The 15,606-nt window shown below is 42.1% G+C and overlaps 1 protein-coding gene across 2 annotated transcripts in view; it reads left to right on the top strand.

The window, feature by feature from the left end:
* The window catches only part of XYLB (xylulokinase), a 142,121-nt gene that overhangs the window by 108,874 nt on the left and 17,641 nt on the right, over positions 1–15,606 (top strand). For both annotated transcript variants that reach the window (XM_074943436.1, XM_074943437.1), the window contains one exon: positions 13,639–13,697. In XM_074943436.1, coding sequence (XP_074799537.1) covers positions 13,639–13,697 — 59 coding nt within the window. The remainder of the gene's footprint in view (positions 1–13,638; positions 13,698–15,606) is intronic.

Consider the following 15,606-nt stretch of genomic DNA (forward strand, 5'->3'; position numbering starts at 1 on the left):
TATTTTTCAGTTAAATTAAAAACATCATACTCATCAACAGGTCTTAATTTTACCAGTAATGGGATGGAGGGAGTTCCTGGGGCCCACAAGAGACCCTTGTTAAAAATTCACTTTCAAAGAGAGGGGTGTGTGTGTGTGTGTGTGTGTGTGTGTGTGTGTGTGTGTGTAACAGTGTCTCATGGGCCCAACTGAGATCAGGACGCCACTATACTAGGTGCTGTATGTACACATAGTAAGAGGCACAGAGAAGTGGAGTGACTTGCCCATGGTCACATAGCAGGTTAGTGAAGAGTTGAACGCTGTTCTATACGATCAATATATTCCCTACGTTGTCCAGAAGCAGAGAATGAATGTTTTGAGCTTAATATGTTTGCTTGCCCAGTAGTGCTGCCTCCATCTTTGGTGCTTCACATGGAACTTTTTTGTTTAAATGGGAAAACACATGAATAGATTCCCTTGTTTCCGTAGCCTTGCTTTCAGCAAGCAAATGTTTCTCTTTCAGTCAGTGGCAGTTTGTCTTGGTGAGCTCATCAGGATTAGGCCCTGGAGGTTATCTTTTTTTTATATTATTTCAAATTACTTACATCAGAAATAAAAGTTTCATAGGAAAGAAGTAACCCCTTTTTCTGTGCTTGCTCAAATGTCTATTATTTCTGGGCCAGCTCCTGCAGCAGCTTCCTGCCAAAGGAGAAGATAAAAGATCAACCTTGTAGTGCTTAATGAAGAGGTTAACTGTAGACCAAGTGACCGGTTTGCAAATTTTTGAAGTAGATGCACTTGTTCGTTCCTCCCATGTTTTCTCCAGTGTGGCTATAGTTTTGAAATAAAAATAAATAACACTTGACCTAGCTTTTCAATTTTCGCTTTTTAGTATAGCAGGGATGATGGAATTCTATCCATTTGTCTTTAAACTAGGGTTCAGAATCATTTTAGGCAGATCGTTTGTACTGGTTTACCAGATCCAGAACTTGGCTATTCCAGTTAGTGCCATCCATGCCCTCTTCAGCTAGATCTAAACTGCAGTGAAACCTGTTTTGCAGCAGTATTTTGTCTTTATTGTGAGTTAAAGTATTCACAACTGAATGGAATGTGTGAAGCTGTGCTATACCACAGTCTGGCAGACATGCTTGTGACTAAGGGTCTGGTGCTGCAAGCTGCTGAGTACCTTTTGGAGGGGCACAAAGGGGCAGTTGGTATTTTGTGTGTGTGATCAGGCTTTAAGGTACATGGCAAGGGGAATCCTTGAACTGTTCACTAAAGAGCATGAGATTAATTTTGCCAACTTTGTAATAATAAGAAAGACTAACATGATTTTTGGAGGAGGTGTATGTGGATTTATAAGTAGGAACAATTGTCAAGAGTTTGTTTTGTAAATCAGACAAAATAATACAAATATAAACTCACGGTTTTTGTTTTTCATTAAATTGCAGAGTTTGGGGTTTAATCAGGAAAATAAAGAAGGGACTGGTTTTTGCCTTTACTTGTAAATCATAAATTGCAGTTATTTGCAATCACATTTATTGCTGGAATGAGGTGATGTTGCATCTTGAATGCTTGTTTCATCATGCTATTTTATTTAGGGGCCGAGCCATGAAGGAGAAGAAAGTTCCAACTCCATAAAACTTTTTAGAACGTGTAGATACTGTTGAGCTACTTGGACTAAGGAAAGGAAACTGTCTTCTCCAGAGTTTCAAATGACACAGTGGGTGTGGAATTTGGGGCGCAAACTGAATCTAAGCCTAACTGTGACATTTATATTCAGGGATTGAAATTGGTTTTAAACTTAAAAATGTTGGATCAAATTCTGCCCTCTGACTTAATTATGCTCATAAGATCTCAGTGAGGACAGATTTGGACACATTATTGTGCCATGATTGAAATAGGACCTGATATCCAAAGACTACTGAAGTCAACAGGAGTCTTTCCATAGACTTCAGTGGTCTTTGGATTAGGCCCATAGTACATATTCGTAGTAGTTAATTCAATGATCTGCTCACTGTGACAGATATAATGAACACAGGCCTATCTTGAGACTATTTATTGTATTTAATGTTAGGAATGTTATCTGAATGTTTGAGACAGCTTTGAAAGCATGAGCACTTCAAAGACCATTGTATTCAAATGGGCCAGAAAAATGTGAGCCTTTAGAATATTCACGGCCTTTTGTATCAATACATGTTGTATGTATTTATATGTTTCTGGCTCACTGGAGGATTTTCTGTGGAATCTGGAATCACTAGAAGATAATTAATGCAAAATCCCAAAGCTGGTTATGCAGATACCCAGCCTTTTGAGGCTTGACCTCTGGGGAAGAAGGGGCTGTGACTGGGTTTACCTGTTTTCAGGAAGCTGGGTGACAAAGCAAGAGTTCTATTTTAAAAGGCTGAGTTTATCCTGACAGAGAAGCCTTCTATTTGATTGAATAAAAGGACCCCAAATCTGCTGGAGGGCTGGAAGGACTTCAGCCTGCCAGACTCCCCTCTGTGGAAAATGGGTGACTTCTGGCACATTTAGTATGTGTTTTGACATTTGTTTTGTTCTATGTTTTTTTCGCTGTATGCTTTTGTCCTTAAATGTACTCTGCTTTGAAAAACCTGTTTGGGTTACTTGTAGTCACTGGCATTCACTGGTCGTACCCTTGGACACAAAGCAAAGTGTAGAGGCTAGATGCTTAGTCAGACCTGCTTGGAGAGCATCACGGTGACTGTAAGGGGACTGGTTTCAGAGTAACAGCCATGTTAGTCTGTATTCGCAAAAAGAAAAGGAGTACTTGTGGCGCCTTAGAGACTAACCAATTTATTTGGTTAGTCTCTAAGGTGCCACAAGTACTCCTTTTCTTTTTGTAAGGGAACTGCGGCCTAAAACCACAGTCTGCAGAGAGAAGGGACATAGGTCCTTGCCCTCAGAGATGACGGCTAGAGGTCTGAGGTCTGAGAGGGCATTCCTTAGGCAGAGTAGGATTCCATTCAAAGTAGATAGACGCAGACAGAACTTGTATAGGAAAATGTGTGTCACTCCTACCTATTGCACCAGTAAACTGATGCTATTTTTGCTTCTTTCTTTTTTCTACAGGCATTACTGTTTTAACCAATATTAAAACAAAGCCAATATGTTTCTTACAGCAGATAAGATATGTGTAGCAGATGTGTACCCTGCAGGAGTCCTTCTTTTCATAGATCTTACATTACACCTAGCAGTGCTAGCACGCACACAGTAGGAGAAAATATTGTGTATCAACCCTCTAAAAAGCTACAATTCTTCACATCAGTGTTTGTGTACTGTAGATGGGGCTTTAATTAAAAAGATGTTTAAACCAATTCCATGAACTGTCAAAAGATTTAATCCATGAATTATGTTTGTTACAGTTGTTAGGTTATTTCAGCAGCACTCATTTAAGTACCTTTTGTGCACTGCCATAAGGGACGGATGGCAGCCCCTGACAAGTTCAACCACAGTCAGCTGAAAACAGTTGATAATGATGGATGAATGATGTCTTTGTGTCTCTTTGTACATAAATGATTGGGTGGTTGTTTATAACATGTACCCAATTACATGCATATCATTCACTAAAATACACAGTTTGTACAAATAAAAAAAGGACAATCTTTAAAATGAATAACAACCCAGTCACCTCACCTTCAGAAGAGAGACTGAGAGAAGAGATGGACCATAACCTAAAAAGAAAAGGAGTACTTGTGGCACCTTAGAAACTAACCAATTTATTTGAGCATAAGCTTTCGTGAGCTACAGCTCACTTCATCGGATGCATAATGTGGAAAATACAGAAGATGTTTTTATACACACAAACCATGAAAAAATGGGTGTTTATCACTACAAAAGGTTTTCTCTTCCCCCACCCTACTCTTCTGCTGGTAATAGCTTATCTAAAGTGATCACTCTCCTTACAATGTGTATGATAATCAAGGTGGGCCATTTCCAGCACAAATCCAGGGTTTAACAAGAACGTCTGAGGAACTGGGGGGGAGGGGGGGGGAGGAATAAACAAGGGGAAATAGGTTACTTTTTATAATGACTCAACCATTCCCAGTCTCTATTCAAGCCTAAGTTAATTGTATCCAATTTGCAAATTAATTCCAATTCAGCAGTCTCTCGTTGGAGTCTGTTTTTGAAGTTTTTTTGTTGAAGGATAGTCACTTTGAGATCAGAAATCGAGTGACCAGAGAGATTGAAGTGTTCTCCGACTGGTTTTTGAATGTTATAATTCTTGACATCTGATTTGTGTCCATTTATTCTTTTATGTAGAGACTGTCCAGTTTGACCAATGTACATGGCGGAGGGGCATTGCTGGCACATGATGGCATATATCACATTGGTGGATGTGCAGGTGAACGAGCCTTTGATAGTGTGGCTGATATTATTAGGCCCTGTGATGGTGTCCCCTGAATAGATATGTGGGCACAGTTGGCAACGGGCTTTGTTGCAAGGATAGGTTCCTGGGTTAGTGGTTCTGTTGTGTGGTATGTGGTTGCTGGTGAGTATTCGCTTCAGGTTGGGGGGGCTGTCTGTAGGCAAGGACTGGCCTGTCTCCCAAGATTTGTGAGAGTGTTGGGTCATCCTTCAGGATAGGTTGTAGATCCTTGATAATGCGTTGGAGGGGTTTTAGTTGGGGGCTGAAGGTGACAGCTAGTGGTGTTCTGTTATTTTCTTTGTTAGGCCTGTCCTGTAGTAGGTGACTTCTGGGTACTCTTCTGGCTCTATCAATCTATTTCTTCACTTCCGCAGGTGGGTATTGTAGTTGTAAGAATGCTTGATAGAGATCTTGTAGGTGTTTGTCTCTGTCTGAGGGGTTGGAGCAAATGCGGTTGTATCGCAGAGCTTGGCTGTAGACAATGGATCGTGTGGTGTGGTCAGGGTGAAAGCTGGAGGCATGTAGGTAGGAATAGCGGTCAGTAGGTTTTCCGGTATAGGGTGGTGTTTATGTGACCATCGTTTATTAGCACTGTAGTGTCCAGGAAGTGGATCTCTTGTGTGGACTGGACCAGGCTGAGGTTGATGGTGGGATGGAAATTGTTGAAATCATGGTGGAATTCCTCAAGGGCTTCTTTTCCATGGGTCCAGATGATTGGTTAAATTGGTTAGTCTCTAAAGTGCCACAAGTACTCCTTTTCTTTTTGCAAATACAGACTAACACGGGTGTTACTCTGAAACCTGTCATAACCTAAAAGTCATCAAAACTCAGGCTTTTTCAGACCCATTCTCTTGAAACCTTTACCTCCTCAATGAGCATAACTTGCTGAAACCCAAGAAGGGTAGTCTTTGCCTCCATATACAGATCTGCCTCCACAAAAGCAGCCAAGCAGACTTTACTTTGATTTATCTTGCTGCAATATAGATAGACAAGTAGATCAGACTTTGTTGGAGACACCTAGAATTTACCAGGCTGTCAACTACTAGAAACATTCTGATAAGTGCCACATGCTCTCTAAACTTCACTCCATACATTACATTGGTTTAGTCTATAGATCAACTATAGAGCAAGGAGACCTGAGAGAACTCTTTGAAATAGAGAGGTCGAAAAATCCAAAAATAGTTTCTGCAAAAATTTCAAAATGTTGGTTCGGTTTTTATTTTGAAGTATTCGAAACAACCATTTTTCTTTCTTTTTTACTTTTTCAAAATTTCACAATATTTTATTGACATTTTCTTCAAAAACAATTACATTTTGGCTTATCAAAAATTGTTGAAAACCACTTAGATATCAACCGTTTTCACAGAAGGTTTTAGATAAGCCAAAAATATCAATAATGTGTGTGTGGGGGGGGATCACAAAAATATGAAAAGGCATAAAAGGTATAAAATATTAAGTGGAAAAAGAAAAATAATTAACATCCACTTAAAAATATTTTTGAAAGACCATTTTTTATTTTAAAAACATTTAATTGGAAATATGTCAACCTGCTTTTACTTCTGAACTACTGAATTATTCAAGAACCAAAGGTCCTTATGTTCTACCAAGTCACTGATAGAATGGATTACCATTGGAAGTGTATTTTCCTTTAATGGCTGAATCCAGTCAGATCTAATAGTCTCTACAAATGAAATATGTCCTCTGATCCAAAAGGAGTAGAAGTTTCCGTTAACTTCATATTGCAAGAGGTAATTGCAAAGGTGTAATCTTTACTCTCAGTCACCAGCTCTCTATACAGAGTGTCAGAGTCACTGGGTGGCTGGCTAAGGCAGCAGCAGATGCAGGCTGCAACAGGGGCTGGCTGGAATGGAAACAGTCAAAGGCTAGAGCAGGAGCAGGCTGGAACAGAAGCAAGGGTAGTCTGTTGAAACTACTGTCATGGGGATTGTTCCTGGCCAGTTGGTGATCCTGAGTCATCTGGAGAGGCTGCTTCACTTAGGAGCCTATATAGGTGACTTGGGAACACCTGAGTGGGACCTTCCCTGTGTATTAATTGAAGCCTGCAGGTAATTGATGACTCATTGCACTTAAGCAGGCTCAGAGATAACTTAGGGATGAGCCATCCCATCATACACCCTCAAAAGATACATACCAGGCATTGTGGGGCCCGGTTTGTTGGGGTGTGACCAATGGAATTCCAAAAGTAGGTTGAGCATGTATGTTGTTGGCTGGCTTTCTGGAGCGATCAACTGAATCATAGACCTCCCAATCAGTGAGAAATAGGAGCTTCTCTTGGAGAATATTGGAGTTCAGGATCTGATTCACCAGGCATTCTTCTTGCCACTGGACCATGACAGGGGGAGGAGGTGGCTTCATCCATCCAGAAAAGGAGTTGCACTTTTTCAGCATGGGAATATGGAACTTATATGAGCCTTTGTCATCTTGGGTAGCTGGAATTTGAAAGCCACCAGCTTAATCTATTGGATGACCTGGAATGGGCTGAGATATTGGTGTCCTAACTTCCTTGAGGGCTGGGTACAAGGTGTTTTTGTTTTGAGAGCCATGCCTTATCCCAGACCACAATGTGAGGGGTATTCTGACAACTGAGGTCCATGTATTGTTTGTACATTGGTGGAGTCTGAGTGGGTTTTTAATTCTTCATGGTTGTGGTGTGGGTGCTTAGAGGCTGTCAGAATGTGAGAAACTGGTAGTGTGGACAGGTGAAACCAAGGCTGGAAACCATAGTTGGTGTAAAAAGGACTCTGGTGGATTGATTTGTGGTCAGAATTATTGTATGTAAACTTGGCAAAGTGAAGAAGTGGCACCCAATCATTCTGATGGTAACTGATAAAACAGCAGAGATGATGCTCCAGAATTTGGTTTACTTGTTCTGTCTTCCCATAGGCTGAGGAGGCTCACAAATTAACATCCAAGAGCTTGAACAGTTCCTGCCAACAATGGGAAATGAACTGCGATTCTTGGTTAGATGTAATGTCCAATGGTAAACCATGGAGCTTGAAGATGTAATTAAAAAATAGTTGGGCTGTCACCTCTGCAGTAGAGATTTTCCTGCAGGGCACAAAAAAAGACATCATTATGAGGAGGTCAATGATAACTATTGTGGCCACGTGGCCTTGGAAATTGGAGTGATCAATAATAAAGTCCACAGAGATGACCAGCGTTGGGATAGAGCCATCAATGAAACCAAAGTGCCCAAGTTTTTGTCAAAGCACACATGTTGCAGGAGTTAATGTAAGACTTCATAGACTGATGTACTTTTGGCCATCAGAAATTACAAGAGGCTAACTTCATCATTTTCCAGTGACTGAAATGGCCAGCCAGGGATGAGTAGTGACATAGCTGGAGTAGAGCTAGATGTGCTTGGCCACTGGGGACATAGATCCGATCTTTTAACGGGAGAACCCCATTCTTGACTGTGAAGTTTGAGTTGGGGGCCAGTGTATAGTGGTCAACAACAGTAATACCGCAAATGGATTGAGGCAGGAAAGACTTCACAAGAGACAATAAATCATTGTTCACCTATACATTGACAAAAGACAGGTAAAGTTTTTTGCCAGGTTCTCATCAAGGTATTCCTGTAGGGCTCGGAATTCTGGTTTGACAAGGGATAAATCCATTCAAATGGAATTTTGGCCCTGGGCTGTAAATCATTGGGGCAGACGCAGGACTGACGTGGGGGTAGGATATCAGCATTTCTTTTGTCAAACAGATTGGCAAAATCTCAATATTTTGCAGGGATTGGTAAATTGTTACCTCCTTGAATTTGCTGGACACAGAAGGAAGTGGCCTTCCCCATGCTCTTTCTTGTTTCCTTGGTGCCTGACTTGGCTAAACATCACTGCTGGCAGTAGCCCGACTCACACTGTACCTCAAATCTTCCAAAAGATATTTGGATCATGAGCCAGGGGATGCCAAGTATTATGTGGAAGTAGAGTGAGTTGATCAAGTTACATTACAGGGTTTCTTGGAGGTTTTGGATTTCAAACCAAAGGGGCATAGATTCATTGGTAACAGGACCAGAGAACAGTATCAATCAATTCCACCAGGTCTGAGGTGTGCTTTCTTTGTACCAGAGGTTGGTTAGTCTTATCAAATCCAGCATCTATAAAATTACTGGAGACTTCAGAATCCACAAGTACAAATTGGGAGCAGTTCACCTCATGTGTAGACAGGACATAGAGATGGAGCAAGACTTGCAGGTGGGGATGACAACAGTCCACAGCTGTTAAAATACATTTTGATAGAAGAGGGGGTTGGCTTGGGGCACCCAATCTGGTGATTATGTCCAGCTGTGACCCTTCTAAAGGGGCTGTATGTGGTTGTTACTCTGATCTGCCGCAGGTCTGGATTTGAGGGAGCATTTGGTGGCAAAATAGCCTTGCCCACCACAGTATAGGTAAAGGCTGTTATGTTGCCGATACTCCTTTTCCCAGTCCATGAGGTGTCTTTGCATCACTTTGATCTTCACAGGCTGTCACACTGGGACTGGCTGTGGTAGTGGCTGGAATGGGACCAGGCTAGACTGGGGTAGAACATGGCACTATTTTTTTCCTTTGGCACTATTTGAACAGTTCGTTCTCAATCTGTATGCATAGTTCAGTATCTGAGTTCAGCACCATAGGGGTCTGGGGGGGGGGTCTACTCAGCCCAACTCATTTTTATGTCATCTATTAGACCCTAACGGGAATGATGGATCTGTGCCTCCTTGTTTATTGCATGTCAGTGAGCAAACGTTGAATATGGGTGGCATATGCCAAGATGGACCAACACCTTGTTTAAGAAACTGCAAGGCAGCTTTGGTGGTATGAGCATGATTTGGGCCATCGAGTATGAGTGAGAAGGCATGGAGGAACTTGTCAAAATTGCCAAGGACCTGGCTTGACTGTTCTAGGAGAGGCAAGGTGCAGTCTAGAGCTTCATAGAATCATAGAATATCAGGGTTGGAATGGACCTCAGGAGGTCATCTAGTCCAACCCCCTGCTCAAAGCAGGACCAATCCCCAATTTTTGCCCCAGATCCCTAAATGGCCCCATCAAGGATTGAACTCACAACCCTGGGTTTAGCAGGCCAATGCTCAAACCACTGAGCTGTCCCTCCCCCCCCCCCCATTCACCAGTCAATAAACTGGCCTGATCAGTGGGTTACATCTCAGTGCACATCAGGAAAAACAGATGGCATTGGTTGAGGAACCTGCAGAACTTCTGGTGGTTCCCATCCAACTTCCCTGGTGGCAGGACCTTCAGGCCTTGTTCTAAAGGTACTGCATCTGGCTGCACTGGGGGTACTGAGGTTGTCGGGATTTGTGAGAAGAGAGGGTGTTGACTCTGGAGGCACTGAATTAACTCCAACATTTCAGTAGCAGGTGTGACAGAGGTTTCCATCTCTGCAAGCATGAAAAGGGCAGTTTGGTGAAATGGTCAGAGTGGCCAGGTGAGGCAGAAGCAGATGAAAGCTGGAATAGGGTCTGGCTGGAGTGGGAACAGACATGGGCAGGAGCAGGAGCAAAGGTAGTCTGTTGAAACTACTGGCAGGAGGAGTGTTCCTGGCCAGTTAGTGACAAGCATGCTGGAGAGACTGTTTCCCTCAGGAGCCTATATACCTGCCTTGGGATCATAAGGATGGAACCTCACCTGTGGATTGGCTGAACCCTGCGGGTAATTGATGACTCATTGCATTTGAGAAGGCTCAGAGGTAACTCAGCGATGAGTCATGATGGCCATGAGACCCTGAGCCAACACAGAAGAATTGTCTTCTGTATAGACACTGACGTCACTTAATATAAATCTGGATAATGCACAAAACAAGCAATTTGTAGTCCAATGTTTACCTTGGTCAATTAAAATATACAGCAACATATTCTTATATTATTACAGTGATCCAAAGCTGGATGCTTGCATAACAAAAGCATAGAAAAGGACAAAGGGCTGGAGTGTGCATGGGTAGAAGTAGCTGAAAGAAGCAATTTACCCAAGAAGTGGTTGCAATTTTCATTTGGACTCCTATTTGCCCTTATCACCTTTATTTTCTACGTTGTTCTTCCATGACCTTGGTATAGTGGCATTGTATGATGCATTCCCCATGTGGCTGGAGGCAGAAGCCAGCCTCATTCTTTGAATTGGTCGCTGTCATGCGGCAAAGTGAGGTAAACTTATTTCTGTTTTTCACTTCTGTCTGTTTTGCAGGATGACTTTCAAATGCGGTGCTTTTATCTTGGATGTGATGTTTTTTTGAGAATATCATGCCGAAGGTGTAGCAAAAGAGAAATTTAACTAATAGGCAAACCATAAAGAGTTCAGATTTGTTTCCAGGCACAGTGATTTATTGGTTATTTTTCACTTGTTTCAGCATTACATTGTTTTGATAATCTTGGCAGGGATCTGTCACTCTATGTAGGTATAATTGAAACTTGTTTCCCCTGAGGAATCACTCTGCCATTTGGTTGATTTGTTTACTGACATTGACAGAGATCTTAATGTCTTTTAAAACTCAATTTGTGCATCACTGAATATGCACCAAAAAGGAAAATAAGATTAATGTATTGGTAAAGTGAGGTTCTCTTTGCAGTGCTTTGTCTGTGTCATAAAGTCTCTACCTGAGCAAGTCACTGTAGGCTCAGGAATTGTATGAGAACCCTATGCAATCTACATCTTCATTTTGTTGTTGTTTTTTATGTTCAGGGCTTTGACTACAGATTCTCTAAAAGGTAGAATATAAAGAGTGGTTTGTAGCCTCCAGAGCTGTTTGACCACCTTTTCCATTGTGTTTTGTCTTCAGCTCAGGCCAAATTGAGGCTGATATATAGATGTAATCAGTGAAATATCTCTTTGGGAGGGATCTTCAGCATTATAGCATTTAACAGTACCAAACACTATAGTAGTTACTATTGATTATTACAAAACATCTAATTCCATAAATTCATGCTGCACATTACAAACATGAACCCCACTTCAGCAATGGTATTTAAATATTTGCTTGCTTTAAGCATATGAATAGTCTTTTTGAAGTCAATGGGACTACCCACAACGTCTGGGCAGGAAATGGTTTTCCTATCCATTGAAAATTTTCAAGGTTTCAAAAATGTTCCCATTCCGCATTGGGATGAAACTAAGACCTTATGAAATTTTATGTGAAAAACCATAGAGCATGCCCAGAATAGCCCCATGGGCAGGGTGCTCACCTGGAAGTGGGAGACCTGGATTTGAGTCCCTGCTCTGCCTGTTGAGGACAAGGGACTTAAACCTGGGTCTCCCACATTCCAGGTGAGTGCCCTGACCATAAGGCTGTCTGAGGTGGGCTAGTCTCTTGCTCTCATTTTGCCCAGAAATCTCACCCTAAACCTGAGAAAGCTTCCCAACAATACTTTTGTTGAAACGGACCAAAAAAAGTTTTGGTTTAGAGAAATTTGCATTTTTCATTGAAACACAATTTCATTGTGAAATTTGCAACCAGCTCTACTACTAATATACTTAAGTACTTTGCTGAATTGGGGTTATGGACATAAAGACGGATTTTGTGCTCTGACAAGCATTAAAACAAATGACAAGACAGTGAGGGAATTATTAATGAAGAGAAGGAGGCATTTCTTGAAATGTTGATTCAAAGATGAATAGGGTGCTATTTTTAATATCCCAAAAGGTATGGGCTCAGTTCTTCAAGATATTGTCCACACAGATTCTGCTCTTGGTGCACATGAGCATAAGATTGGATTATTTTCAACAGCAGTGTCTGTTGGGGGCTATGCCTGTGCTCTCAGTGTCGTCTTGCTCCACATAACAGTGCGCATAAAGAACAGGGCAGCCATAATCTTCACTCAGTTCCTTCCTACCTCCCATGGCTGCAAGGTGGAGCCCTGAAGCCCTTAACCACATTCCACAGCAAGTGAAATGAGACTTCACATGTTGGATGCTGTGAGAGCATTATCCTTTTACTTGAATAGGACCAATCCATTCAGGTGTACACCTGGACACTTCATTATATTTGCTGGAAGGGATAAGGGGCAGCCTGTGTCTTCACAGAGATGAAGTGGGTCTTGGACTGTGTCAGGAGTTGCTCTGTTTTGGCTAGGAAAGAGCCACCTGGACAGATTAGAATTCATTCCACCAGAGTTCAGGTGACTGGCCTCCACAGCCTGCTTGGGTAGCATCCCCACAGCAGAGATATGTAGATCAGCAATGTGAAGTTTTATCCAGGCCTTTACTACTCATTATTCTCTGGTACGACTCATTATTCTCAGAGCAGTTGCTAGTTCAGTTAGGTATCCTACAGTCACTCTTGAAACGGGCCTCTGCTTACCAGCCTCCTAGCACTGGTTTAACAGCTTGTTAGTCACCAAGAGTAGAAACTGTGTGGACAATCCTATCAAAGAAGAAAGAATTATTTACCTTGCAGTAACTATGATTCTTCCAGATGGGTTTTCCACAAAGATTCTGAATCTTGCCTTTCATCCCCACTGATTGGTGTCCTGCTCGTGGGGGATTCTTATTAGCAAAGGACCTGAGTGCAGGTTCTGGCTGCCCTGCCCTTTATGCTCTCATCTATGGGAAGTGAGAGGGAACTCAGTGCAGACATGGCCTCCACAGACACTGCTGTGTTGAATGCATGGGGCACATGTGCACCAAAAGTGAAATATGTATGGAGAGTCACAGTTATTGCAAGGTAAGTAACCATTCTTTCCTGTTTTGGGTGAAGGTTCAGAAAGACTATTTTATCAGAATCTGTTAGTAACTCCCTAATTATTATTCTTTGAAACACATTCTTATCATTCAGGCAGATGGAGTTTGCCACTAATTTTTCTGATTAGTGATTGTGAACATCACAAAGAGATGTGTTTTGAGAATTTTGCTGATTTTGTAAGCTGTCTGTCAGTTTGCACGTACATAACTGAGATCCAAACTGAGGCTGACCTCAAATCGGAACTATAGCATATCATCATCTTGCCTTTGTTACTGTATCCCTCTTCAATAGAGCTTTCTGATTTTGGTACCACAATATTAGAGTTACATTACTTATGTTGCCTTTTTTATCCATGGATAGTAACATGCTTTATAACAGTGGCTAAGCAGCGCTATCCTCCGTTTTACTGCTGGCAAAATTGAGGGAGAGGTAGGTTATGGATTTGCCCAGAGTCACACAGTAAGCCAGTGATAGAAACCATGTAGTCTTATTCCCGCTTGCATGCTCTAATTGCCCAATTAAATAGCATGTATCTTGATGATACTTATTTAACTGACCTTTCCTTTGTGTTGTAGTGCCAAGAACAAGGATTTTGGCCACTGGTGGAGCATCATATAATAAAGAGATCTTACAGGTAAGTGCAGACTGCTGAGTTTGTTAAGAAAATTACATTGCACTGGATATTAACAGCTTTGGCAGTAGAGTTTTATATTCGTGTGCTGAGTCTGCCGCCTCTATAGCTGCACATAAGATTGAGAGTATTTGAGGTTTTAAGAGTTGTTCAAATTTTGAGATATTGTGTGGAGCATATTAACAAAATTATAATAATTTCTCCACATGTTTTACAGGTTAATCCAATGCTAATTTCAAGTTGAGTTCTCTGAAGAGTATTTACAACTTACTAGTTTTGTGAAAGTATCTGAAATGGTGATGACCTCCAAGTCTCATAACTTAAGTCACATCATTTCAGCAACCAAACCAAAGAGTTGTTGGTAAGAGTGCATTTAAAGTGAGATTTTAAAAAATGTTCAACGTTGGACCATTTATGTCAATGAGAGCAAAGTTAGGCCAATGCTGAACACTTTTGAAAATCTCAGCCGTAATGTCTATGGGAGTGCTGGAGGCGGAAGTCCTCTATTCACCCACAGGACACATACAGCATAGGCAGTATCAGTGCAATCTACAGCATACTGCCCCACCAATGCACCTCAGTCGCATTGTGAAGGGACAACCACTAGGTGATAAAGTAGTTTAGTCTCCCTGGCCCATTTAGTCATCAACCTCTCTCCTGAGATTGATCATTAGTGCTAGTTGTGGTGGTAGTATTTGTGACAAGGACAGTTGTCCAGTAGAAAGTGGACTGATCTTGCTAATTTATTTCACACTAACACCAGAACAGCTGTGAGAGTACAAAGGTCTTAGACAAAATGAGATTACCAGCCAATGTGCCGCCTTGTGGTTTGGTGCGACAGTGTTAGGGTTTTCCTCACTGTCGTCTCGGTGACACACCATTGGGGTCTGCTGGGTGCCACTTTTGTCTTGTGACTCAACTCTCTGGCCAGGCCATGGTTTAGTCTCACCACTTTCAAGGTAAGTGAGAGTCCTCTCCAGATATAGTCTGGCAACCTTGTGCCAGGGCTCCAGCCTCACTCTAGGCCCACTAGACCTTTTGACCCTTGTCTGGTCACCAGTCCTTTCGCTGGTGGCCTATAGGACAACCAAGTCCATCCTTCTATCCTGGGTTTCAGCCTAGGGCCCCTGTACCAGGCTATTGAGATCTGCTTCTTCAGACCTCCTGCTTCTTCCCTGGGCTTCTACCTACTGCAGTCTGCCTCTAGGCCTTCTTCCCCAACCCCTTCCAGGCCTCAGAGGAAAGGTAACAAAGGAAAAGCACAATACAGCAACAGTCCAAACGTGTCCCTGGCCTCCCTCTTTTCAGTGTCCTCAGAGCTATTGCACAGTGTTTGCAGGAAGCCTCTGCCAGCTTCATCCTCCCTTCCTGGGAGCCAGTGAAGAGAGGTCTCTCTACCTCCCAGGGCTGGGACCTTCTGAACTGGGCTCCTGCAAGATGAGCATGCCTCTCAGGGGTGGTGAGGCAAGGCTGCCTGAGCCCAAAGTTGTTGTATAGGCAGTTTTGCCTGATGTGGGGTTTGTACACCCCATCACAGACTTGGTCATTACGGAATTGATCCAGATTTGAGCTCATGACTTAGAAGTGAAAGGCTCCATATTTCCCAAGTCATCCAGAATCCCTTTTCTCAGTTTTGTATGACAATAGTGTTTAAAGTGGATTGGGACAAGAACAAAAATTGACACATGTTTCTTGTTGCTGTTATTTCTCTTTGTCTGTTGTATCTGCTCTGGTTATTCTAGTCAATAACTTGACATAAGGAAGATTAAAAACTAGGCCAGATTGATCCATGCTTGTGTAATTCCACTAAGGCAACACCAGGGTTGAACTTGGGCCAGTACATTTAGTGGGAGTGAAACCTTAATTTCTAAAGCTATATATACACCCTAGAGACATTTGTAGAACCTCCTCA

The sequence above is a fragment of the Natator depressus genome, chromosome 2, assembly GCF_965152275.1.
Source record: "Natator depressus isolate rNatDep1 chromosome 2, rNatDep2.hap1, whole genome shotgun sequence".
In the NCBI taxonomy this organism is placed as follows: Eukaryota; Metazoa; Chordata; order Testudines; family Cheloniidae; genus Natator; species Natator depressus.